The sequence below is a fragment of the Elephas maximus genome, chromosome 7 (genome assembly GCF_024166365.1).
Source record: "Elephas maximus indicus isolate mEleMax1 chromosome 7, mEleMax1 primary haplotype, whole genome shotgun sequence".
Lineage (NCBI taxonomy): Eukaryota > Metazoa > Chordata > Mammalia > Proboscidea > Elephantidae > Elephas > Elephas maximus.
Window position 1 is genome coordinate 88222067 of NC_064825.1, and position 27486 is coordinate 88249552.

Sequence of the window (27486 nt, forward strand, 5' to 3'; positions counted from 1 at the left end):
CCAGAAGAATGAACAAATCTGTTTTGGAAGAACTACAGCCAGAATGCTCCTTAGAAACAAGGATGGAGAGACTTTAGCTCGTGTACTTTGGACATGTTATCAGGAGGGACTTGTCCTTGGAGAAGGACATCATGCTTGGTAAGGTAGAGGATTAGTGAAAAAGAGGAAGACACTCAACAAGATACATTGACACAGTGGCTGCAACACTGAGCTCAAACATGGCAATGACTGTGAGATGGTGCAGGACCAGGCAGTGTCTGCCTCTGTTGCACTTAGGCTGGAGCCCTGTTGGTTCAGTGGTTAAGAGCTTGGCGTCTAACCAAAAGGCTGCTAATCTACCAGCTGCTCCTTGGAATCCCTATGGGGCAGTTCTGCTCTGTCTTATAGGGTTGCTATGAGTCAGAAGCAACTGGATGGCAGTGGGTTTGGTTTTTTTTTTATATGTAAGGTCGCTGTGAGTTGGAACCAACTGAAGGCACCTAACGATAACAAGTTGAAAACATGAGCCCTGCTCAGAATCTTTCCAGCAGGAAATTTGCATTTGATAAGCAGACCCACCCAGAACTGCTGAAAGAGCAGGATATTTGCATTTGAATGAAGGACCTGGGGGGATGGGGAATGACTGTTTTGCTTTTTGAATTTTGAGCAAGGTTTGCATCTAGGCAGGAAAAGTCAGTGCGCATCAGAAGAGCTCCCTTCGAGAACTGGAAGTTAAAGGGAACTGGCAAGTAGTCATCCCTGTGTACTCACTTGTGGTGACCACAGCAATAGAGATGGGCTGAGTTTGGACATGTTGTATTGGCACCTGTTGACCTAGCCCATGGAGGCCAGGGATGAGAGGGAAAGGACTGGCAGATCTGAAGTGCAGGGAGCTGTGTGGACTCCTGAGCCTATGGGTGGTGCCGGATAACCCAGCCCACAGGAGCTATAGATGAGCTGACCAGAGCCTGACCGAATGAAGAGAGAGAGAGAGAGATGTTTGGCACAGTGAGCTGGTGGAAATTGCTGCAATTGGATGGCTTGCTGTGGACTGGACTTTGCTTATGGATGCAGATGCTCAAAGTTCCAACCAGAACAGAAGATTCCTCAGACCAAGGAACATGCTTGTCTCCTCAATATACTGGTTTGATAGGGGTGGACAATTTAAACATTAGGTATCTAAAATGGGGGGAGATAAATGCATGAAGTGGCTAGTTTACATGCTTTTTTGGGTGCGCTTACACTCAAAATGAAGGGGACAAGGGAAGATCCCCACTGAGTAGTTTCCTCTTTTCTTGATGGGTCTGGGAAAGAGGGTGGAGGAAGATACTGATAAAATTATATGATTCAGCTGTGAGAAATGATTTTTAACAGAGTTAATTGTGATTGTAAAAACTGTAATTGTAGAAACAGTAACTGAAAGAGTGGACTAAGGGAGAGGCACTGCTGAACTAGAGTGCAATGACCAGACATAAAATCCCTTAAAGGTTTTGCTGTGCTGTTACCTTGTGAGGCTTAGAGCAAGGGAATAACCCTGTCTGAGTTAAATTTTATCAGAGGTCAGAAAAGGTGAAGCCAAGATGACTTTTGGAGAACCTGACCAGATAGATATCTGCAGCAAACCTGAATGTCTGATACCTGAGTAACCTCACCCTGAGGACTCTGCCCTACTGAAGGACTAATTGTTAATGACTGTTTTGGACTAGTAAAATGACTGGGAAGGGGAAGTTATCCTCTAAGTATGAAAGAACCAGGGCTAGAAAAGCCAAGGAGTGGCCTGCAGTGCAATGGATCACTTTTAATTGACCTTTCTCACCGTGGTCTTATAACTCCTGCCAAATGACTGGGTGGGACTATGAAAATGAGGTGTTTGTGACCCACGAAGTGAGTTGGATAGCTTGCTTGCTAATAGTGCAAATAAAGTGTATGGAACCCTTTTGGGGGTGAGACCATGCAGATAAGGTGTATGGAACCTAATGAGGGAATTGGTCAGTTTTGCCATCCCTCTAGGATTAAAATGAACCATCCCAGAGGCAGACAGGGAGGACCTCACTACCACCAAGAAGAAGATGGGAGCAGAGCATGTCCTTTGTATCCAGGGTCCCTGTGCTGAGAACTTCCTAGACTCAGGAGACGGAGAGAGAGAGAGAGCTGTAAGACTGGAGATAGCTGAAGATGGAGAGAACCAGGAGACCGGTGCAAGAAGGCACAGTAAGCTTCCTGGTACACGGAATAAGGCAGTTACAGTAGGTGTGCCTACCCACTGAGTGAGAGAGCTGAGTGAGTGCCTTTGGGCAGGAGGCTTCCTAGTGGAGTGGGATGCCTTTGGGCACTTGTCAGCAGAGCTAGGCTTGCCGACCCACGGAGGGAGAGAGCTGAGCACCTTCAGGCCAAGGTTTGCTGGCGGAGTGGAATGCCCTCGGGCACTTATTCACAGATCTAAAGAGCTTTGTAACACTTGGGGCCTAGGGCCAGAGAGAGGCCCACCTGTGGGCATGGCTGAGAAGAGACTGTCTTGATCAAGAAGTGTATCCTGAGTGGTTCCTGATCCTGAATTGTAACCTGTTCCTTCCCTCATAAACCCCATAACTATGAGTGTGGTCTGTGAGTCGTGTGTGGCCGTTGGAACAGATTATTAAACTCAGCAGAGAAGTAGAGTGCCCTGGGAGGGACAGCTGGTGTCAGAATTGGTGGAAAGGTTGGACTGAGGAGGTATGTCTGACCTCAGCCTGCCTCATAGGAATCAGCCTCGGGCTGTTGATGCTGATGATTATTGTCCTTTGGCTTTGTGAAGTTAGAGGTGGTCAGATGCCCCTACCATGCAGCATTTACACCTGGTGACTGCCTCTGAATTTCTTTTTAAAGAGATAAGAACTTGATGCTTGATATACCTACAGTGGAAGTTCTATTTCTGATAAATGGTAACAGAATATACTATACTGAGGAATGTTTATAGTCAGTGTATGTATTTGTATATACTCAGCTTCTACTGAGTAACTTAGACTTTTTAAAATCAACTTTATTAAGGTATTATCTATATATAAAACAAAATTCACAAATTTTAAGCATACAATAGGATGAGTTTTGACACATACATTTGCAGTTATGTGACTACCACCACAATCATGAACTAGACCATTTCCATCACCCCCAAAATTCCCTTGTGCCCCTTGGCAATGAATCTTCTCCCCCTTCCTCAGTCCTTGGCAACCACTGATCTGCTTTCTCTCACTATAGTTTAGCCTTTTGTATAATTTCACTTAAATAGAATCATACTATATGTGCTCTCCTATGTCTAGCTTCTTTCACTTGGAATAATGCTTTTAAGATTCATCCATGATTTTTCATTTATTAGTAATTGGCCATTTGTATTTCTTCTTGGGAGAAATGTCTGTTTGAATCTTTTCCCATTTTTTACGGAGTGGTTTGTCTATTACTGGATTGTGAGAGTTCTTTATCTATTGTAGACACAAACCCTTTAGCGGATATATGTTTTGCAAATATTTTCTCCTATTCTGTGAATTCCCTTTCATTTTCTTAATAGAATTATAAACACAGCTTGGGGGTGAAGTCTGACCTCACTTAGCTTCACAAGGGTTTGAAAGGAGAACCAAGATCAGCAGCGCAAGGCTGATACCCGTGAGGTGGAGGCCAGACAAGCCTCCTCTCTCCACCATCCTTACCAATTCTGACGCCAACCGACCCTCACAGAGCACTCTCTACTTCTCTGCTGGGTTTGATAATTGATTGCAGTGGCCACACAGAACTCACTGACCATACTCATGATTGTGGGGTTCATTAGGGAAGTAACAGTTACAATTCAGGCTCAGGAACATTCAGGATACAGTTCTTTCATCAGTACATCCTCTTCGCAGCCGAGCTCAAAGGCATGCCTCTCCCGGGTCCTAGGCCTCTACCCAAAAGCACTCAGCTTTGTCTGTGCATGGGCCAGAAAGCCTACCACGCTGTCTCCTGCCGCCAGGTCTCTCCTACCACTGCTTCTCACTGTCTTCAGGGTTACAGCTTGTGCTGTCTCTCTCGGCCTCCTGGTTCCGGAGCTTCTCTGTGCAGGGATCCTGGGTCCAAAGAATGCACCCTCCGCTCCTGGCTGTTCTTCCTTGCTGGTGGTAGGATCCTCCTCTCTCTTCTGGAGTAGGCTCCTTTTAAGGCAAAATTGACTGGTCCCCTTAGTGGACCACAATTACTCTATCACATGGTTCTGCCCAGTCACCTGGGTGGGAATTTCAAGACCATATCTAGAAAGGCCACACACAAAAGTAATCAATCACACTGCAAGTATCTTTCACGTAGTAAAGGTTTTAAACTTTGATAAAGTCCAGTTTATCAACTTTTTATTTTATGGTTTGAACTTTTTGTATCTTATCCAGGAAATCTTTGCCTAACCCAAAGTCACAAAGATTTTCATCTATATTTATTCTGGAAGTTTTATAGATTTACATTTTTGAATTAATGTTTATACGTGAGGCCAAAGGTCAATCTGGATAGATTTTTGGATTTTCTGCTCTGTTCAGTTGATCTGTCCTCATGCCGAAAATATACTATCTTATTATTACAGCTTTATGTAAGTCTTGAAATAAGTTAGTATAAATTCTCCAACTTTGCCCTTTTTCAAAATTCTTTTGGCTTTTCTAGGTCCTTTGCATTTCCATATAAATTTTGGAATCAGTTTGTCAATTTCAAGAAAAAAAAGTCTGCTAGGATTTTGATTGGGGTTGCATTTAATCTATAGATCAATTTGGAAAGTTGACATCTTAACAATATTGAGAATTGAAAAGGTATATCTGGGCTTTGATTTTGGATATTATCTTTTGCCAGTATTCATGAAGCAAGTTTTATTTATTTTGTGTTCTTATTAATATTCTCTGGAAATGGTGAGAAGAATTTTTTGAGGAGGAATTTTATGTTTTCCCAACTTCCCTTTATGTTACTGTCTTAGTTATCTAGTGCTGCTATAACAGAAATACCACAAGTGGGTAGCTTTAACAAACAGAAATTGATTTTCTCACAGTTCTGGAGGCTAGAAGTCTGAATTCAGGTTGATGGCTCTAGGGGAAGGCTTTCTTTCTCTGTTGGCTCTGGAGGAAGGTCCTTGTCTCTGAGCTTCTGCTCCTGGGCAGTCTTCATGTGTCTTGGTATCTCTCTTTCCCCATCTCTGCTTCCCTTGCTTTTTAAATCTCTTTTATGTGTCAAAAGAGATTGACTCAAGATACACTGTATACTAATCCTGCCTCATTAACCTAACAAAGACAACCCATTCCTAAATGGAATTATAACTACAAGCGTGGAGGTTAGAATTTACAGCACATGTTTTGGGAGACATAATTCAATCCATAACATTGACCCAAGTAAAGATTTTTCCCGATAGGATATGACCAACTCTTAGATTTGGTTCTTTTTTTTTCTGGTGAGCAAATAGAAGGAAAATAACTTTTCACTAACATAAGATCATTTATGTGTATAGCTGTTAATCCCTGTGCAAACCAGAGAGTGACATTACTTCTCTCATTTTATACCGAGATGTTACCATCATCACTTAAAGTTAGTATAGTCATCTAGTAGACTAATGCTTCTCAAAGCATGGTTTCTGGGACCAACAGCATCAACATCTGGGGAGACTTGTTAGGAATGCGAATTCTTGGGCCCTGCACCAGACCAGATAAATCAGAAGCCCAGAGAATGGGGTCCAGCAATCTGTTTTAAAAAGCCCTCACTGATTTTGCTATAGGCTAAAGTCTGAGAATCAATATCATAGACTTTTTAAGAATAAGAATTACCCTTTGTTCCTCAGCTCAGAACACCTGGGAAGATTTATATGTGGGAACTTTTTATGTGCAAGCCTTATCAAAAGAGAAAAATATGGAGACTAGTTATGAAGCAGTTGAACACAGAAGTAAAATACACAGGACTTGGATAGCCGGGCGGTGGAAAGGGAGAAATCAAAGATAACTCTAAAGTTTTTGACTCGTGTCACACTTTCTGCTCTGTCACTGGTCAGTTCAGAACTCTCATATTCTTCCTTAGTCGGCTGTGTAGGGTAGTGGGTTTAGCATAGTTACAGCAGTACCAGATGCCCTGAAGGGACTCCGTGCTGATTTAATTTGGAGAGATTAATTTCTAGAACAGTGTTAGAGATAGTACAAAATAGAAATGGCTGGTGGGGACAAAGAGAAGATTTAAGAATCTGGTGCCTCCTTTTTTTATTTTAGAGTAGACTGGAGGCAAAGAGATTAGAAAATCAACTCTCAGCTTATTGGGAAAATGGTAGTCTGCAACTTAAATTTGCCAGCCCCAATTTACTGTAATCATTTTCCATTGACAAGTCTTAGGGAAAACCAGCTGTTTTGAGTACTGTACATTAACTTCTGCTTTTAGGATTCTAGGTTAAAAGAAAAAATAAGTGTGAAATAGATAAATGCTGTTATTGTTTGAAATCGCCAGAACATTTTAATAACCAGAGGCATAACTGAAATGATTGCCTGATATAGAGAAGCAAACCTCTTAACGCTGGGTTTTATTACAGCTAGTCCTCCTCGATTTGTGACAGTAGAAGAACTCCTGGAGACAGCAAAAGGCGTCACCAACATGGCTCTAGCCCATGAAATCGCACTAAATGGAGACTTTCGGATTAAACCAGTTCAGTTACCAGAAGACAGGTAAAGTGGTTAATGGAGTTGTCTTGTTAAGTAGAAGTACACTGTTGTTTTCCAGTCTGGAGACGTTTCCGTCAGTTAATGCCAATGTATTCAAATATAGTATTCCTTTTGAGCATTATTACTAAGAAATACTCCTATACTAGGAATTACTAGATTGTGAAGGCAGATCCCAGGACCACTGATCCTTCAAAACACAAATAAAAGGTCTAGACATCTCCTCTGGACATCTTTTCTGTCATCTTCCTCCTGCTCTGCGATTTAGCTGCCTCATTTTGTGTTTTCTTGCATCATTTCATATATTTTCTTGGTAGCCATCACTTTGCACTGTAGTTGCTAGTTTCAGTGCTGTCTTCACCAGACTGTAAACCCCATGAAGGCAAGGACTATGCATTATTGTCCGTATCCCTAGTGTCAGGCACAGATTTCATTGAATCTAAAACAATTCTATTGATTGTAAGGGGCACCTTTTTAAAATGTATTGTCACAGTAAAGAAAAAAAAAACACTGCCCGTTGTAACTGTAAAACTGCCATCAATTTTAAGAAAGCTCTAAGTTTCAGAGATGTTAAAATGTGGGGGGAAAAGGTTTGTTTTAGAAACAATGAAATGTGAGTGTGAGATGGTACCTCTGTGATTTGCTCGTGCTTTGACTCATGGTTGCTGCAGCTTGGAACATCCCATCATACACTAGGATCCTAGGCAAGAGGGCAAAGAGTGGGTGGGCAGGGCTCTCCTTTTATTAGGGAGGAACATCTTTCCCAGAAGTTACCCAGCAGACTTCTCCTAATGTCTTTTTAGTTAGAATTTGGCCACATGCTACCCCAGCTATAAGATTCAAGCCTGGGAAAGCTTGAATCTGGCACAAGGGCACAAAACTGCCGTGATGGGCTCAGATTAATCCTGGTATATTCTCAGAAGCAGAGTCCTGGTGGTGCAGTGGTTAAGAGCTCAACAGCTAACCAAAGGTTGGTAGTTCACATCCACCGACCGCTCCTTGGAAACCCTATGGGGCAGTTCTCCTTTGTCCTGTAGGCTTGCTATGAGTCGGAATTGACTTGATGGTAATGGGTTGGGTTGGGTTGGTATTCTCAGAAGCAGGGCATTTTGCTACCCTGAAAAACATTAAGGTTCTGTTAGCAAAGAAAAAGGAAGAATGGTTTCTGGGTTGGTAAGCTATAGTACCTCTCTGAGGAATCTTATTAATATGACTTTATAGACATGTCATATATGTCTGTAAACATGGTACTTGCTTATTCACATTAACAATGAATTATTTGTATTGCTGTCATTATAGAAAGATTGGTTTTAATAAGATGTTATATGTAACTCGCTATAGTTTGCTACCTGATTTAGCCATCATCCCAAATATATATGTATAAGATATTTTTAGGTAATAAAGTCCTTTAACCTGTATTCATACTGAATTGTTATCATAAAATACTTAATCATAAACATCTTAGGAAACATGCTGGTATCAGGGGACTGAAAAAAATCCTGAATTTTCCAATGTTGTTTTTATCGTGACACAGTTAAATACTGCTGATGAGACTAACAGCTGCCTTCAAATTCGTTGAAAGTTATTCTTTTCAATGAGGTAATTATTGGAAAAAAAACCCCACTAACTAAAAATAAGTGTATCATTGATTTAAGTATGTATGAGAAGTCTTCTCTTGACTCAAATTATTTAAAAAATTTCTCACCCTTAAAAAAAAAAAAAAGGAAATCAAACCCATTGCCGTCGAGTCGGTTCCAGCTTGTAGCGACCCTGTAGGACAGAGTAGAACTGCCCCATAGGAGTTTCCAAGGAGTGCCTAGTGGATTCGAACTGCCGATCTTTTGGATAGCAGCTGTAGCACTTAAACACTATGCCACCAGGGTTTCCTTCTCACCCTTAAACCCATGAAGTTTGTGCTTTTGAAAGTGATTTGAGGTTCAAATATTTTGTCTGTTGCCTTTTTTTTTTTGTCTCACGTGCCTGCAGCTTGGAGAAGAGAGTAAAGGATATTGTACATAAAGCTTTTTGGGATTGTTTGAGTGCCCAGCTAAGTGAAGACCCCCCAACATATGACCATGCCATCAAACTGGTAGGAGAGATCAGACAGGTGAGGCGGAGAGCCATTCTTTATCAGAGCAAGTAATGGTGCTTTTCTGATGTGATAAGAGTATTTACTCAACCTGTCTGTGTTACTGTGCCAGCGGACTTTAAGGAAATTGAAGAATCAAAAACTTAAATTATTTGAAAATGTGAATTTAAGAGTATTTTTGGTTTAATGCCTTTTGCACCTTGCCTTTTTTTTCCCCCTTCTTTATTTTATGCAAACCATGATAACCGGAAGGCATTGTCCTTGCCAATGAAAAAAAAATTATTTAAATAAAAGTTATTTTACAAAGTCTAGGTGATGTATGAGTTATAGCATGTAACAGGTGTGGACACATTCAGTTTATAATGCTATACAGTTGTTTAGTCTGAGAGATAAACGAAACATTTGTTCGAAGGATGGACTTCCTGCAGTGGTTTAGCAGTAGCTTTCAAAGAAGAAATGTCTCCATGGAAATGGCATCTGTGGTTGGCTCACAGGCTCACATTTCATAAATTTGTTTTGCATTTCTCACCTTTAACAATTTATTCACTTTGTATCCAGTTGATTGCTGCCTAGAGCTTAGATAGAAGGTAGCTTAAATAGCTATTCTAAATGATTTGTAAACATCAGTTTTTCTATAGACCTATGGAACATGAAATTAAAATGTGTGCAATACTGCAGTAGCAATTGTTACGCCCTCGTTTGGGTAGTTGTAAAGTCCTTTATATATAATGAAAAATGATGCCTGACTAAGAAACTGATTAAATTTAGTTATGCTCTCTTGTAGACACTCTTATCTTTCTTGCTGCCTGGTCACAGTAGACTGAGAAACCAGATCACGGAAGTCTTGGACCTGGAATTGATCAAGCAGGAAGCAGAGAATGGGGCCCTAGACATTTCCAAGCTGGCAGAATTCATTATTGACATTATGGGGACACTGTGTGCACCTGCTCGAGATGAGGAAGTAAAGAAACTGAAGGACATTAAGGAAATAGTGCCTCTTTTCAGGTATGGAATTGTGTTAATCACACCTACCCATTGCTGTCCAGTTGATTCCGACTCACTGCGACCCTATAGGACAGAGTAGAACTGCCCCATAGGGTTTCCAAGGCTGTAGTCTTTACGGAAACAGACTTGCCACATCTTTCTCTGGCAGGGTGGCTGGTGGGTTTGAATCTCCAACCTCTTGGTTAGCAGCCAAGTGCCTAAGCACTGTGCCACCAAGCCTCCTTTAATCACACCCAGCACACCTGAAATGCAGAGCCTGTTTTTAAATTAGAATGGTGATGGTGTAGTGGTTAAGAGCTATGGCTGCTAACCAAAAGGTTAGAAGTTCAAATTCATCAGGTACTCCTTGGAAACTCTATGGGGCAGGGCAATTCTACTCTGTCCTGTAGAGTTGCTATGAGTCAGGATCAACTCAGCGGCAATGGATTTGTTTTGGATTTTTATGTATGTTCAAAAAAATATATGTTCATATATGTTCAAAAAAATAAATTAGAAAAACCAGACATTTTTTAAAATGTAGAAAAGTAGAAAGAAGAAAAAAAATTCATAATTTTAACACCAAAAGACAATCGCTATTACAATTTTTGGTCTGTATGTTTCATTTTTTTCTTTTCTCCCAACTTTTTATTTAAAAAAACTCCAAACCTTCAGAAAAGCTTCAGAATAGTACAATCATACATATATCCTTCACTTAGATTGACCAGTTTTTAACATTTTATCATACTTGCTTTTTCTTTTTACATATATTTAAGTATGTGTGCATGTGTTTTATGGATTACATTGTATCCCCAAAAAGATATCTTGAACTTCTAACCTCTGGTACCTGTGAATGTGAACTTTTTGGAAATAAGGCCAGTTAGCGCTTAACACTGTGTCGCCAGGGCTGCATTAGGCAACATTGCTTATGGGGAAAATGACCCCTGGTTAGTAAATTGCATCTGGACTGAAATAAACGGCAGTGAGCTGTAAGTACCTGATGGGGATACCATACTTTGGACTTCCCTAAGTAGGGTAACTTTTATAATTGGATCTGTCCCTCTTGGGGACCCTGGAAGCCATGCAATGGACTTGACAAAAAAAGAAATATTGGCTCCTGTGGGACATAAGGCTCTAAGCCAAGTGCCTCTTGGACCCTCCTAATGTGGCTCTACTTGCATCTAGCTGTCTGCTGCGTGGCTGTGAATGTCAGTCCTGTAGAAAAGGAATGTCTAGTGCTGTCCTGTTGACAAGCAGTGATCCTGTTCTTTGTCCTCGGAGTAGGTGATGTGAAATGTGGCCTAGGGTGGTCTTGTGAGTATGAATGTTTAGTCAAACCTGAGACCCCCCTGGTGAGCATTGCAGGCCTGATTTTTCCTGGTAGCATTATCATTGCTAATGATAAGCATGTCACTTGTATTATATTTTAGTTTAAAATTTAATTGAGATAATTATAAATTCATATGCAGTTGTAAAATATAATAAACAGAGATCCCTGTATACTTTGCCCAGTTTCCCCCAATGGTAACATTTTACAGAATTATAATGTAATGTCACAACCTGGATGTTGACATTGATACAATCCACTGATTTATTTTATTTTATTGTGATGAAAATATAAGGAGCCCTGGTGGGGCAGTGGTTAAGCACTCTGCTGCTAACTGAAAGGTCAGCGGCTTGAACCCACAAGCGGCTCTGTGGGAGAAAGATGTGGCAGTCTGTTTCCATAAAGATTGCAGCCTTGGAAACCCTATGGGGCAGTTCTGCTCTGTCTTCTAGGGTCGCTGTCAGTCAGAATTGACTCGACGGCAACGGGTATGGGTGATGAAAATGCATATAACAAAACATGGCATCTCAAGAATTTCTACATGTATAATTCAGTGATGTTGTATAATCGACGATTTACTTTAGATTTCATGTTTCATTTGTGCTCCTTTGCGTATGTGTGTATTAAGTTTTACATAATTTTATTACCTGTGTAGGTTCATGTATCCACCTCAACAGGGTACTGAACAGTTCCAACACCACAGGCTCTCTCACACTGCCCTTTTGTAAACAAGTTACGTTATTCTTTGAAACACCCCATAAACATTTTTGATGGCTGTATAGTATTTATTTGCATAAATTTACATAACTGTTTCCCTTTAAGATGGACAATTAGATTATTTATAATTATTTACTATTGAACTGGACAATGAACATTTTTGTACACAAAACTTTTTCTGTACTTTAGGTTATTTCCTTAAGATAGGTTCTTAAAAATGGCATTACTGCATCAGAGAGTATAACCAGTTTTAAGACCCTCATTGCATGTTACTAAGTTGTTTTGAAATGTTTTGTAGGCAAAAAAAGTTCATTTTCAGCTTTCTTGATGTCCATTATGAAAGAGAGCCGATGGCATATTCTCTCTCATTTCTTTAGTACGTTCAAAAATGCCTGGTGTTGTAAGGTTAAAAAAGACCCACTAAGGACAGTCCTTAATTGGTCCATTCATGCCATGTCTTTTATTGAGCACGTCTTATGTGCCAGGCATGGTGCTGGACATTAGAAATAAAATAGTAGATAAAAACTTAAAATCTATACTCAGTTAGATGAGGAATTGCTTGGAAGAGGGTCTTCTGGGAAAATATCTTGTAACAAACTCAAATTCCTGTTGTAAAGTGTGAAGGGGACTCAGGGAATTGTGGCAAACTTGGGGGTACATGCCCTGTAGAAAGGAGGCAGCAGTGGCCACTTAGTTCCAGCTGATTGTGACCATGTGAAATGTTGGCCATGGTTTGGTTTTTCAAGAGAAATTGCAAATCTAGATCGTCTTTTGATTTTTCAAGAGAAACTGGAAATCCAGGTTTTTAAAAACACTGTGTGAGCACAAAACATGTTTGAGGGTTACTTCCAGGCAGTGGGCCACCAGTAGGCAGTTTCTAATACCCTCTAAGGAAAGGCAGAATGCCCTCCAAGAGAAGTCAACTGCCCTATGTGTTTGGGAGATGGACAGAATGTCAGGAGGAGGGCTCGGAATTCGGAGAAGGATTTAATTATTCCTCAGACAGTGTATCATTTCCCACACATAACAACACTGTGTGTAGGTGAGTTTATTCTGTCACTTACTGCACAGCCAGTTCCAGACGGCTTCAGGGGACTTCAGAGGACATTTGATCCTCTTCCTACTTTGAGGTAGGTCACACATAAACCTTCGCCTTGGGTTCTTAACTACCTCCTGCAAGTAGGCCACCAGCAGCTCTTGATGTCTGGCAGGAGTAGGTATAGTATATGATAGGCAGCATTGAGGGAATCACTGGGCACATTGAGAGTCTGAACTAGCAATTATGTGTTCAGAACCAGAGCATAAAACATACCTTAAAACTAAAAGATACTGGGTAAGAGGAGAGGAGAAAGGAGAAAGTTAATTTTCTTTTTTTCTTAGGTGAGTTCACCGATTTGAATGTGGAGACCCGAAGTGATAAGCTCTGTACCCCTCACCTTGGGTCTTAGGCTCTTTTCTCCCTCTGTGGCTGCCCGGAGGGCTCATTCAGAGCCAAGGAATGAGTTCTGGGCCAGAAAGGCAGTGGGGGGACCTATGTTTGCTTGGAGGTGGTAGGTGGAGGGACAGAAGGGGGCTTAAAAATTTAGACTAAAAATTTAGTCCTAGTTGGATTTCTAGGGTTCCCTTTGGTCTCTGCATTAGCAACTGATGTTCTGGGAAAACCGTGGTCTTCAGATAGAAGACTTCAGAGGCTTTAAAGGATACATTTAAATTATTTAAATTTTTATGTATTATAAATTTATTTTTCTTAATACTTGTCTCATGACTTTTCTAGCTTTTCTTGGTACACTTTCTGAGATGAAAAGACTCACCTCAAATCAACTTACTTCTTTCTTTTTAAAATGATGCTTATTTTACAAGTGCCCAGTTCTAAATCCGTTCATCTCTTTTCTTGCAGGGCAATTTTTTCTGTGTTAGACCTAATGAAAGTGGACATGGCGAACTTTGCTGTCAGTAGCATTAGGCCACATCTCATGCAGCAGTCAGTTGAATATGAAAGGAAGAAATTTCAGGAAATTTTGGAGAAGCAACCAAGTATGTTTAATGTTTTGTGGTATTCTTTCATTGTGTTTTTTCATTTTAGTTACTGTAGCTTAGTGCATAATGAGTATTGTTTTAAAAACAAAAATGAAATTTTAGTATGAGAATAGTCTAATTTCAAGAAGTTAAAGCCTAAAACTTGAGGAATACCTCTAGAGTTGCTAAGCCTTGGAAAGAAAACTTAATTGACATACAAGAGAAATATGAGTAGGATGTCAGAATAGAAATTAAAAAGAACAAAGAAGTACTAAACGATATGGGTTTTTAATGAAAACACAGTTTGAGGTGAATTGCATTCTTGGTCTTGATTTTAAAAACTGAACAAACTTCTCGTGAATAGTTCAAATCACTTTTCTTTTCTCTGTGAGGCTCAGCAGGATATTTCACTTTGCTTCTGTTCTATGTGCATAAATCCTGTGATTTCACATCCAGGAAAAAGTCTCATTTTTATGAACCTCTCAAATGACTGCAAGAAAACAGTCCTAGTTGGATTTCTAGGGTTCCCTTTGGTCTGTACATTAGCAACTGATGTTCTGGGAAAACTGCAGTCTTCAGATAGAAGACTTTAGAGGCTTTAAAGAACAGAGTTCCTTTAAAGCCTCTAACGTTCCTCGTCCTAAGATGAAAATGGCAGTCTGAGCAGTTGGTTCATCGAGCCCCAGACACAGAAGGCTGAGGAGATGCTGGGGGCCAGGAGGAGGCCTGAAAGAGCAGAGTAGGAGTAGTAGGAAAGAAGAATGGCTAGTATTTGTAAATACGGTCCGAGAAGGAAACCCTGGTGGCGTAGTGGTTAAGAGCTATGGTTGCTAACGAAAAGCTTGGCAGTTTGAATCTACCAGGTGCTCTTTGGAAGCTCTATGGGCAGTTCTCCTCTGTCCTATAGGGTCGCTATGAGTCGGAAACAACTTGACAACAAGGGGTTTTAGTCTCCAGAGTCTTAAGGATTATGATAATCCACACACAGTAAGCCTATGAGGGAGGCACTACTTTTAAACCCCATTTTCCCCATGTGGAAACAGGTTTTGAGAAATTTTGGCCAGAATTGATGGACTGGATAGCTCACAGTCTCACCCATTACACTGTACTGTTTTTTGGGAGATGGGAAAGTTTTGTAAGCTGAAGAATCTTAGTATGAGAGCCAGGTGTCAGAATCCGGGGTGCCGGAATGAAAGTATCAGAGTCTAGTACTTATTTACAGAATAAAAGCCAAGGTTTCCCAGAACTGGTGGGCTACAGAGAATGCTGGTCTGCAGAAGGCTAGAGGGAGACTGGAGCTAAAAGGCCCGGGACTCAGAGCTGAGAGATCAGTGTGGTCACTGTGCTGACAGCCGGAAGGGGCCTCCTCTTGCGTCAGTGAAAGAGTAGACTATAGCCATGACCCTGGCGCCTACTCGGCTTTGTGGAGGCCTCTGCTGGCAGAGCTGCAACCCTTCCCAGGACTACAGGTATTTTTGCTCAGATAACGGGGAAAGAGTCTCATATTCTTTCTCTTGCATCCCTCAGAGTCCCCAGTGCATTTCTCAGCCTAGAAAAGTTTAGGGAGCATGATGGTGGATTAAAGCCACCTCATTGTTTCACTGGGTCAGTGCTCCAAATGCTGTGTAACAAATATATATCAAACATGTGACAGTGCTTACTTCCTGTAAGGCAGAAGGTGGTAAACCAGATTCAAACTAGAAAGGAAAAACCCTCAGCTTCGGTACAGTGGTTACTTTACCCAGGGAGACTCACCCCATCTGTCCCTGGGCAAGACTTTTTGCCATCTCACAGGCTCTCGTGCAGTGGTCAGGACGGACAAGAAGAGAAACAGTGTTTGCTGACCATCTGGTATGTGGTAGGCCCTGGGTAGGTGCTTTATATTCACTCTCTTATTTAGTCCTTGCAGCAGCTTATGAGGTGGGTGTTGTGTTTGTAAATTTCTTTATATTAGGAATCTGATATTCAGAGGGATTATGACTGGCTAAGATCACTCAGCTAGTTCTCTTTCATTCCAAAGTTTACACTTTTATACTTTACCACAGTGCCAGGATGATCTTCCTTAAAGTAGTTCTGAGGAAACTACCTCCTAAGGTTCATAGTAATGTTTGCAGTTGTATTTTTCACAGATTCCTTGGACTTTGTCACCCAGTGGTTAGAAGAAGCCTCAGATGACCTTATGAATCAGAAGTATAAAAATTCCCTGCCAGCCGGGGAAGGAGCTGCTGGCTCTGGGGATGCTACCATGCCGAGTCCTGTTGCTGTCCAGAATTATGCCTACCTGAAGCTTCTAAAATGGGACCACCTCCACAGACCTTTCCCTGAAGTAAGTACTCCTGAGTATTGTAACAGCTTTATTAATATATAATTCGCATATCAAAATTTGCTGTTTAAGGTGTACAGTTCAGTTGTTTTTAGTATATTTGCAAAGTTGTGCAACCATCACCACTATTAATTCCAGAACATTTCCATCACCCCAAAAAGAAACCACATACATATTAGCAGTCACTCCCCACCCCCCTTCTCCAGCCCCTGGCAACCACTAACATCCTTTCTGTCTCTATGAATTTCCCTATTCTGGACATTTCATATAAATGGAATTACATAATATGTGACCTTTTGTGTTTGGTTTCTTTCACATACTGTGTTTTCAAGGATCATCCATGTTATAGCATTATAAAAGTCCATTGCCATCAAGCTGATTCCAACTCATAGTTACCCTCTAAGACAGAGTAGAACTGCCCCATAGGGTTTCCAAGGCTGTAATCTTTACAGAGGCAGACTGCTGCATCTTTCTTCCATGGGGTGGCTGGTGGGTTCGAACTGCCAACCTTTCAGCTGGCAGCTGAGCACTTAAGCACTGCCAACCAGGCCTCTTTGTTTGGAAACAAAGAAGGATCAGTAGTTAGAAAATGTGGCCTTGGTGATAGAATGACACCAGAGATTGCATGATAGAATTTTGCTAGACCAATGACTTCTTCGTTGCGAATACGTTTTTCCAGCAACATAAATGGTGACTATACACATGGACCTCGCCAGATGGAATACACAGGAATCAAATAGACTACATCTGTGGAAAGAGATATTGGAAAAGTTCAATATCAGTCAAAACAAGGCCCAGAGCCAAGTGTAGCACAGACCATCAATTGCTCATGGGAAGTTCAAGCTGAAGTTGAACAAAATTAGTCCATGAGAGCCAAAATACGACCTTGAGTATATGCCACCTGAATTTAGAGATCATCTAAAGAATAGATTTGATGCAGTGACAAATAATGACTGAAGACCAGATGAGTTGTGGGATGACATCAAGGACATTATACATGAAGAAAGCATGAGGTCATTAAAGAGATAGGAAAGAAAGAAAAGACCAAAATGGATATCAGAAGAGACTCTGAAAGTTGCTCTTGAACATAGATTAGCTAAAGCGAAAGGAAGAAACGATGAAGTAAAAGAAGCTTTCAAAGGGCGGCTTGAGAAGACAAAGTTAAGTATTATAATGAAATGTGCAAATCCCTGGAGATAGAAAACCAAAAGGGAAGAACGCCCTCAGCATTTCTCATGCTGAAAGAACTGAAGAAAAAAATTCAACCTTCGAGTTGATATATGGAAGGGTCCTGCAGGGAAAATGTTGAATGATGCAGAAAGCATCAAAAGAAGAGAGAAGGAGCAGAGTCACTGTACCAAAAAGAATTGATCAATGTTCATCCATTTCAAGAGGTAGCACATGATCAAGAACTGATGATACTGAAGGAAGAGGTCCAAGCTGCGCTGAAGGCATTGGTGAAAACAAGGCTCCGGGAGTTGACAGGATACCAATTGAGGTGTTTCAACAAACAGATGCAGCACTGGAGGTGCTTACTTGCCTAGGCCAAGAAATTTGGAAGACAGCTGCCAGGCCAACCAACTGGAAGCCATCCATATTTGTTCCCATGCCAAAGAAAGGTAATCCAACAGAATGCAGAAATTAATGAACAATATCATTAATGTCACACATAAGTAAAATTTTGCCGAAGATCATTCACAAGCAGTTGCAGCAGTACATCAACAGAGAACTGCCAGAAATTCAAGCAGGATTCAGAAGAGGATGTGGAACAAAGGATATCATTGCTGATGTCAGATGAACCTTGGCTGAAATCAGAGAATACCAGAAAGATGTTTACCTGTGTTTTATTGACTATGCAGAGGCATTCAACTGTGTGGATTATAACAAATTATGGATAACGTTGCGAAGAATGGAAATTCCAGAACACTTAATTGTGCTTATGGAGAATTTGTACGTAGACCAAGAGGCAGTCATTCGAACAGGACAAGGGGATACTGCATGGTTTAAAGTCAGGAAAGGTGTGCATGAGGATTGTATCCTTTCACCATAGTTACTTATTCTGTATGCTGAGCAGATAATCCAACAAACTGGACTGTATGAAGAAGAATGTGGCATCAGGATTGGAGGAAGAGTCATTAACAACCTGTGTTATGCAGATGATAAAACCTTGCTTGCTGAAAGTGAAGAGGACTTGAAGTACTTACTGATGAGGATCACACTACAGCCTTCAGTTTGGATTACATCTCAACGTAAAGAAAACAAAAATCCTCACAACTGGAACAATAAGCAACATCATGATAAAGGAAGATTGAAGTTGTCAAAGATTTCATTTTGCTTGGATCCACAATCAATGCCCATGGAAGCAGCAGTCAAGAAATCACAGAATGCATTGCATTAGGCAAATCTGCTATGAAAGATTTAACTCTTTAAAGTGTTAAAAAGCAAAGATGTGTTACTTTAAGGACTAAGGTGCACCTGATCCAAGCCATGGTATTTTCGATCACCTCATATGCATGTGAAAGCTGAGCAATGAATAAAGAAGACCAAAGAAGAATTGATGCCTTTGAATTATTGCATTGGCGAAGAATATTGAATATACTCTGGACTGCCAGAAGAAGGAACAAGCCTATCTTGGGTGAACTATAGCCAGAATGTTCCTTAGAAGCAAGGATGGCAAGACTTCATCTCATATACTTTGCACATGTTATCACGAGGGACCTGGAGAAGGGTAGCATGCTTGATGAAGTAGAGGGTCAGCAAAATAGAGGAAGACCCTCAAGGAGACGGATTGACACAGTGGTTGCAACAGTGGGGTCAAGCATAACAATTGTGAGGATGGTGCAGGACGGGGCAGTGTTTTGTTGTACATAGGGTCACTATAAATTAGAAGTGACTCGATGGCACCTAACAACAGCAACAACTGCATAAATAATACTGCTATGAACATTCATGTAGAAGTTTTTTACGTGACAGTGTTTTCGGTTCTCCTGAATTTATAACTAGGAGTGGAATTCCTGGGTGTCTTAGTCATCTAGTAAAGAGATGGCTGAAAACACTATCTAATCTTGTGGATCTCATCAATATAACTGCCACTAATCCATCTCATTACATCATAGTGATAGGATTTACAACACATAGGGAAAGCACATCAGATGACAAAATGGTAGACAATCATACAATACTGGGAGTCATGACCTAGCCAAATTGACAGATAAAATGTGGGGGGGACACAGTTCAATCCATGACACTGGGTCATGTGGTGACCCTATGTTTAACATTTTGAAGAACTGGCAAAATATTTCCCAGAATGGCTTCTACAGTCCTACCAGACATGTGTGAGAGTCCTACTTTTTGTTGGTGAACTTTTATCCTGTTTTACTCATCTAATTAAAATCACAGCTACAGCAGCCATGCTACTTTTCCAGTTTTATCTGGAGAAACTGCTCTCCCTTCCATGCTGAGCCATGTTGTTAGGTTCGGTCAAGTTGGCTCCGACTCCTAGCAACTCTATATATAACAGGATGAAACACCACCCAGTCCTGCGCAATCCTCACAATCATTGTTATGCTTGAGCCCATTGTTGCAGCCACTGTGTCAATCCATCTTGTTGCGGGTCTTCTTGTTTTTTGCTGACCCTACTTTACCGAGCATGGTATCCATCTCCAGGGACTGGTCTCTCCTGATAACATGTCCAAAGTATGTGAGACGAAGTCTTGCCATCCTTGCTTCTAATGAGCATTCTGGCTGTACTTCCTTCAAGAAAGGTTTGTTTGTTCTTCTGGCAGTCCATGTATATTTTATATGCTGAAAAACGGTTTTTCCTTTTTGTGCTTTTTATTGTCCCGTCTGATCTTTGTCTGAAGAGTGGGCTTCAGGAATTGTTTTAATTCTGGGTTAACGGAGCATCCAGGGACCACAGTTTCAGGGGTTCCTCCAGTCTCTGTCAGACCATTAAGTCTGGTCTTTTTACGTGAATTTGAGTTCTGCTCCACAATTTTTTTTCCCACTCTGTCCAGGACTCTATATTGTGTTCCCTGTCGGGTGGTCATTGGTGGTAGCCAGGCACCATCCAGTTCTTCTGGTCTCAGACTGCTGGAGTCTCTGGTTTATGTGGACCTTTAGTCTTTTGGGCTAATATTTTCCTTGTATTTTTGAAGTTCTTCATTCTCCTTTGCTCCAAGTGGGTTGGAACCAATTGATGCATCTTAGATGGCTGCTTGCTAAAGTAGAGGGTCAGTGAAAAAGAGGAAGACCCTCAGCGAAATGGGTTGACACAGTAGCTACAACACTGGGCTCAAGGATAGCAACAATTGTGAGGGACTGGGCAGTGTTTCATTCTGTTGTGCATAGGGTTACTATGAGTTGAAATTGACTTGATGGCACCTAACAACAACAACAGATGGCTGCTTGCAAGCTTTTAAGACCCCAGATACCACTCATCAAAGTGGAATGGAGAACATTTTCTTAATAAACTTTGTTATGCCAGTTGACCTAGATGTACCCTGAAACTGTGCCCTCAGGCCCCAGCCCCAGGTACTGTGCCCCTCGGAGTGTTTGGATGTGTTCAGGAAACTTCTTAGCTTTTGCTTTGGTCTAGTTGTGCTGTCTTCCCCTGTGTTGTGTGTTGTCCTTCCCTTCACTGAAGATGATTCTTGTCTACTATCTAATTAGTGAATTCCCCTCCATCACCTTCCCCACCCTCGTGACCAACAAAGAGTGTTTTCTTCTGTGTTTAAACCTTTTCTCGAGTTCTTATAATAGTGGTCTCATAGAATATTTGTCCTTTTGTGACTGACTAATTTACTCAGCATAATGCCCTTCAGATTCATCCATGTTATGAGATGTTTCGCAGATTTATCATTGTTCTTTATTGTTGCGTAGTGTTCCATTGTGTGTATGTACCATAGTTTGTTTATCCATTCGTCTGTTGATGGGCACGTAGATTGTTTCCATCTTTTTGCTATTGTGAACAGTGCTGCAATGAACATGGGTGTGCATGTGTTTATTCATGTGACGGCCCTTATATGTCTAGGATATATTCCTAAGAGTGAAATTTCTGGATCATATGGTACTTCTAATTCTAGCTTTTTAAGGAACCGCCGAATCATTTTCCAAAGTGGTTGTACCATTTTGCATTCCCACCAGCAGTGCATAAATGTAGTTTTGATTTGCATTTCTCTAATGGGTTTAATGGCTAGTGATCGTGAGCATTTCCTCATGTGTCTGTTAGCCACCTGAATGTCTTCTTTGATGAAGTTTCTGCTCATATCCTTTGCCCATTTTTTAATTGGTTGTTTGTCTTTTTGTTGAGGTTTTTTACTCTTTGTACTTACTATTTCTTTTGCTCTTTATTCATTTGCTGATTCTCGAGAGCCTCCTTTGTGCCTGGTGCTGAGAAGAAATTTTCTCCCTCCTTCCCTCAAATGTTCTGTATAGGGTGACCAGCTGTTGGTTTGCCTGGGAATGAGGGAGTTCCCAGACTCAAGACTCAAATTTGAAATCTGGGGCAGTACCAGACAAAGTGGGATGAGTAGGTGACCATATCTCTGTATCTCATTGCTTTTTACTTTCTAATGATATGTTTATGTTGTTAGTTGCAGTTGATTCGATTCTCACACATAGTGTGACCCGATATGTGTCAGAGTAAAACTGTGATGCATAGGGTTTTCAAGACTGTGGCCTTTCGGAAGCCGATCACCAGGCCTGTCTTCCAAGGCGCCTCTGGGTAGATTCAAACTGCCAAGCTTTGGGCCAATAGTTGAGTGCTTAACTGTGCCACCCAGGGACTCCTTCCAATGATATAACTCTTATTTATTGAGTGTTGGCTCTGCCAGCTACTTTATATACATGATCTTTTTTCAGCTTTAAAGCAGCCATTTGAAGTAGGAATCCTTGTTTTATGTAGGGTTCAGAGTTGAAGCTTGCATGGAGTCATGCTGCTATTCAATGATGGAGCCCAGATTTCCCTCAGGCCAGTCTCTTGCTCTTCACCAGTGTGCTGTCCCGCCTTCTTTCTAAGGAAGAAGGGACTCTGAGATGAAAGAATAATTCACACATGACTCTCTTACTGCTCTGCTCTGAAATGACTCTAGAAAATCTTGAAGGAAACCGTGGAGACATGTTCTGGCGCTGTGGCCCACTGCCCTCTGCTGGCCAGCTTGACTCTCCAGCTCAGTGATGACTTCTCTCATATTCATTACAGACAGTTTTGATGGACCAGTCTCGCTTCCAAGAGCTCCAGCTCCAGCTGGAGCAGCTTACCATCCTGGGGGCTGTGTTGCTGGTCACATTCAACATGGCATCTCCAGGAATTTCCAGCCACGCTGAGTTTACTGAGAAACTCAAGATGATTGTCAAGATTCTGCTGACAGATATGCATCTGCCGTAAGTGGCTGAGAGCTTCGGAGTGGACTTATAAATGGATGGCTGGGAGGCAGCGGGTGCCCGAGAGCAGACTGGAATGGAAGTCTCCCATTGTAAGGTGGGACTAGGGGGCCACTCCCTAGGAACCAAAGGAAACCTTCCTCTCCTAACTTTTTTGCTCACTTGGTGAGGACCCCAGCACAGTTTATTCAGCAGAGGATCAAAGTTTGAACCAACACTAGGGTTAGCAAGGTTCTTCTAGTCTTTTGACTTTCAAATGTTTGTAGTCAGGACCCACAATAAGAAATACCCTTTTCACTGTGAGCTAGTACACACTTTATACACGTAAATAACTGAAATAAAGAACCTCACAAAATGAAACTTAACTCTGACTGTGCTTAGTGCATCCTGATTTTTTCTAATCCATTGAAAAAATACTGGTTGCTACCCACTGAATTGATTTCACAACCATCTCACAGTTTGAAAAACACGGCCTTAGGGAACAATTGAAAAAAAATGAAGCAAGCTATGTTCTTCCAGAATCGCATGTATGTGATTGAAGTCTTCTGCCCTCTGCACATTTCTCAGAGATAATTTGTGCTGGGTATAAACATACTATTTTATTAATCAAAAACAAACAAAAAAAACCCGTGGCTGTCAAGTTGATTCCTACTCGTAGTGATCCTATAGGACAGAGTAGAACTGCCCCATAGAGTTTCCAAGGAGCACCTGGTGGATTCGAACTGTCAGCGTTTTGGTTAGCAGCTGTAGCGCTTAACCACTGCACCACCAGGGTTTATTAATCAGCACTAACACGTTTCACAAATGTAGGCTGTGGCAACTGCTTCTGTGGGCAAATCATGTCAGGTGATTGATTTGATTTATTGAATATCTTTGAATGATTCTAAGTAAACATTGTATCTGGTAAGTTCCAATTGAGAGGAGTCTTCAAGGAAAATGCCCCCAAACATTCACATTCTTAGAAAATGGAGGGATTTTATTGCTGACTTTGCACAAAGCACACATGTGTACAGTGCACTGAATAGGGGGGCAGCAGTCTTGACGTAGGCCGGGAGGGTGTTTGCTGAGCTGAGGCCTCCCCTGAGGCACTTGCACCCCTAGGCTATCATCTAGGTCCCCTCCTAGTAGAGCTGCTCTGGCAAAGTTAACGATGAAGAGGGCCCAGTACATATGCTTCCCCCCGAGCCCCGTCTACCCTCGCAAATCCACCAAGGGCTGGCCCAGAGTTGGTGCTGGAAGTGAGTCCCAGGGCTTGCTCACTCCCAACTAATTATACTGTCCAAAGGATCTAGGCATCGAACAAACGTAATTACCTTCTCAGAGTACCCGCAAGCAGGAGCGTGCTGGGAAACGCAGCCCCAGCGCTGTGAAGCATCTGGGTTCCCCACAGGTGCTCAGGAAAGCCCAGGGCCCAGGGAATTGAGGTGCTAGTCCTTTTAACTTTCACATTTCAGTTTTATTTAAAATAGTCAATACACACATATTTCAAAAATCAAAAGGTACAAAGGAGTATCCAGTGGAAATTCTTTCTCCCACTTCTGTCCCATAGTCACCCAGTTTCCGGTTTCATGTGCATTGCTTGTCAATCATACTGCAGAGGTATTTGAAGATGTTTTTAAGTCAAATCCAGGCCCATTTCACTACACAGAGGTGTGGAGAATATCATGCTTTATTTTTTTGTTTTTTATTGTGCTTTAGGTGAAGGTTTACAGAGCAAATTAGCTTCTCATTAAACAATTAATACATATACTGTGTTTTGACATTGGTTGCTAACCCCCTGACATATCAACAATCCCCTTGCAACCTTTCCTGTCCCCTCCTGCCTTCTCATCCTTGCCTGTGGGCTGGTGTGTGCGTTTAGTCTCATTTTATGGGCCTGTCTAATCTTTGGCTGAAGTGTGACTTTAGGAGTTAAAAGGGGGTATCCAGGGGTCATACTCTCTCGGGTTTCTCCAGTCTGTCAGACCAGTAAGTCTGATCTTTTTTTGTGAATTAGAATTTTGTTCTACATTTTTCTCTAGCTCTGTCTGGGACCCTCTGTTTTGATCCCTGAGAATAAGTAATGCTTTTGGTCCTTGTCCTGGTATAACCTGAGCCCTCTCTTTCCCACTGTCCTTTCTTGCAGAGGGGGTAAAAGGTCAGGTGTGTGCGTAGCCTGGGAGATTTGGGTGCAGGAAAGAGTAACAGATTCTCCCTTGAGTGCATAACTCCATTGACGAGGTGTTGTGACTCTTGTCACGGCATGGGATATTTGAGCTGGCTGTTCGTGCGGTTTTTTCATAAGCCGTTTTTTCCCCGGCTTCTTCCCCTCTCTGCTCAAGCTCCTTCCATTTGAAGGATGCCCTGACTACCATCGGGGAGAAGGTCTGCGTGGAGGTGAGCAGCTGCCTTTCCCTGTGTGGGTTCACCCCTTTCACCACAGACCAGGAGACCGCGCTCAAGGGTCAGATCCAGGCCGTGGCCAATCCGGAAGACCCCATTCGCAGGATCATGGGTATGTTTCCTGGGGGAGGCAGGCAGCAGGGGTGTGCCCTCAAGTGTTCTGGAAGACAGGCGCTTCCAAAGGAACCTAGGAGGTCTTTTGATGGGATTACCAGTGCTGATGAGTGAGGAGAGAATGTGATTCACCACTACAGTATGATTAAGTCCTTTACACCTGAAAAGATTCTCCACTCACCAGGCATGCATTAGAATCCCTGCAGGGGCAGAGGGCAGGGCACATGTAGTTTAAAAAAGCCTGTTCAGTATAAATGTACCTATTGTGTTTGCGGAGCCCTGGTGGCCCAGTGGCTAAGAGCTCTTCTGCTAATCAAATGGTTGGCAGTTCATATCCACCAGCCACTCCTTGGAAAACCTGTGGGACAGTTCTACTCTGTCCTGTAGGGTCACTGTGAGTTAGAACTGGCCCAACGGCAATGGATTTTTTTTTTTGATTGTTTTTGTGAGTCCCTGGGTGACACAAATGGTTAAGTGCTTGACTACTAGCTGAAAGGTTGGTGGTTCAAACTCAGCCATAGGTGCCTCAGAAGACAGGCCTGGTGATGTGCTTCCCAAAGGTCACGCCTTGAAAACCTTATGGAGCAGTTCTACATACATGGGGTCACCATGAGCCTGAATCTGTTCCACAGCAACTAGCAACAGTTGTTTTTATAGTAAAATCTGCAAGAAGTAATGGCTCGATTAAATCTATTTTGGCTAAAGGAGATACACAGGAGAGAGCAATACTGTAAAGGAGAATGGGCCAAAGAAAGGGTCAACCTAAATTATTCCTCAGAGTTGGACGAGTTCACGAATGCTCACGACTTCCGTGGTCTTCCATTATAAGCATTAAAGAGGAAAGCTCATGTTTCTTTCATGTGGGCTTAGCTGAAAAAGGTAGATGCAAACCAACAGTGCTGGAATCTTCTTTAACCTCTTTTGTTTTTTGAATTCATAATGCCTGCTTTATTTTTTCCCCCTCTTTTCTTACGTGGTCTTCAGCAATGGCCAGGCCTCTTGCTAGGCGCCATGCTGGGTGCAGGGGAGAGCATGATGAACAAGATGGGCAAGGTTCCCACCCTCTCGAAACTAACCATCTAGAGGGGTAGACAAAGCATTACAAGTGGGACAGATGTTCAGAAGTGCAGGTGCTATGGGGTCCTGGTGAGGGGGCTGGTCATGGAGGACTTCCCTGAAGAGATGATATTTAAGCTAATAACTGAAGCATAATCAGAAGTTTGTAAATTTACCCTGAATGAGAAACAACCACAAAGTTTCTTTTCCATCACAGATTCCCGAATCCTGACCTTCTTAGAAAACTACCTTGCCTCAGGGCATCAGAAGCCATTTCCCACAGTACCTGGTGGATTGGGTCCAGTTCAGAAAGAGCTGGAGGAAGTTGCTATTAAATTTGTTCGCCTGGTCAACTATAACAAGATGGTCTTCAGTCCCTACTACGATGCAATCCTCAGTAAGACCCTCGTCAGATCCTAACCTGTGTGCTCCTTACAGCAGTATTATTCACTCGGCTCAGAATACCTGTTCCCAACTATAGTGTTGCTTTGGAAAGTGACTATTTAGTACATTTCTATTTAATGGCACTGATTCCAAAGGGAAGAATAGTGTGTATTACTGTTGAAAAGACATATTGAAACATGCCCTGAATTCTGTTTTGTGGGGTTGTATTTATGAGTGCAAGTTTACAAATCAACGAAGCTTTTTGTTATCTTGAGTTTTACAGGTAACACTCAGCTTTCAACCTGTTGACTACCTAGGTATCTTCACTCCCTACTCTTACCATGGTTGTAGCAGCCGTGTCTCTCCAGGGATACTGGAATGTCTCTCTTCTGCAGTCTGGATAGATGTTCCTTCAGATACCCTATACTGACAGCTACCCAAGAATAAAACCAAGCCATGACTTTTTGCCCTTCTCTCACACAGCCCTCCACTCCTCATCCTTCCAGATATTTTGTGTTTGAAGGGCTATCCAGTCTAACTGCTCTTTTTTTTTCCCTTTCTATTAGTGCTTCCTCTGTGTCTGGCCTAGCCAGGACCCTAGAGCTTGTGCTGATTCTTTTGCCCTTGAGGAGAATTATTTGATTATAAAAAATTTATTCTTTTATACAAAATGACTCGCGGGCCTGGGTGGTAGCAGTTACGACTTAGGAGAGCTAGAGAAAGGAAATAATCTTTGACTTTTAAGCATTGAAAGTTAAGGAGGAAACTTTTACATATATATACATATATGTTGTTATCGTTGTTAGGTACCATCAAGTCGATTCTAACTCATAGTGACCCTGTGTACAACAGAACAAAACACTGCCCGGTCCTGCGCCATCCTCACAGTCATTGCTGCATTTGAGTCTATCTTGTAGCCACTGTGTCCGTGCATCTCTTTGAAGGTCTTCCCCTTTTTCGTGGACCCTGTACTTTACCAAGCATGATGTCCTTCTCCAAGGACTGGTCGCCTCCTGATAACATATCAAAGCAAGTGCGACTCACTGGCCTTGCATCCAAAGAGCAT

At 41.9% G+C, this 27486-nt stretch overlaps 1 protein-coding gene across 5 annotated transcripts in view; it reads left to right on the forward strand.

Moving 5' to 3' along the window:
• TCP11L1 (t-complex 11 like 1) overlaps window positions 1-26632 on the forward strand; it is a 32181-nt gene extending 5549 nt beyond the window's left edge. For all 5 annotated transcript variants that reach the window (XM_049890853.1, XM_049890850.1, XM_049890852.1 and 2 more), the window contains exons 3-10: window positions 6521-6653; window positions 8634-8754; window positions 9521-9741; window positions 13659-13795; window positions 15907-16103; window positions 22303-22484; window positions 24806-24978; window positions 26254-26632. In XM_049890853.1, coding sequence (XP_049746810.1) covers window positions 6521-6653; window positions 8634-8754; window positions 9521-9741; window positions 13659-13795; window positions 15907-16103; window positions 22303-22484; window positions 24806-24978; window positions 26254-26456 — 1367 coding nt within the window. In that variant the 3' untranslated portion in view covers window positions 26457-26632. The remainder of the gene's footprint in view (window positions 1-6520; window positions 6654-8633; window positions 8755-9520; window positions 9742-13658; window positions 13796-15906; window positions 16104-22302; window positions 22485-24805; window positions 24979-26253) is intronic.
• The last annotated feature ends 854 nt before the right edge of the window (window positions 26633-27486 follow it).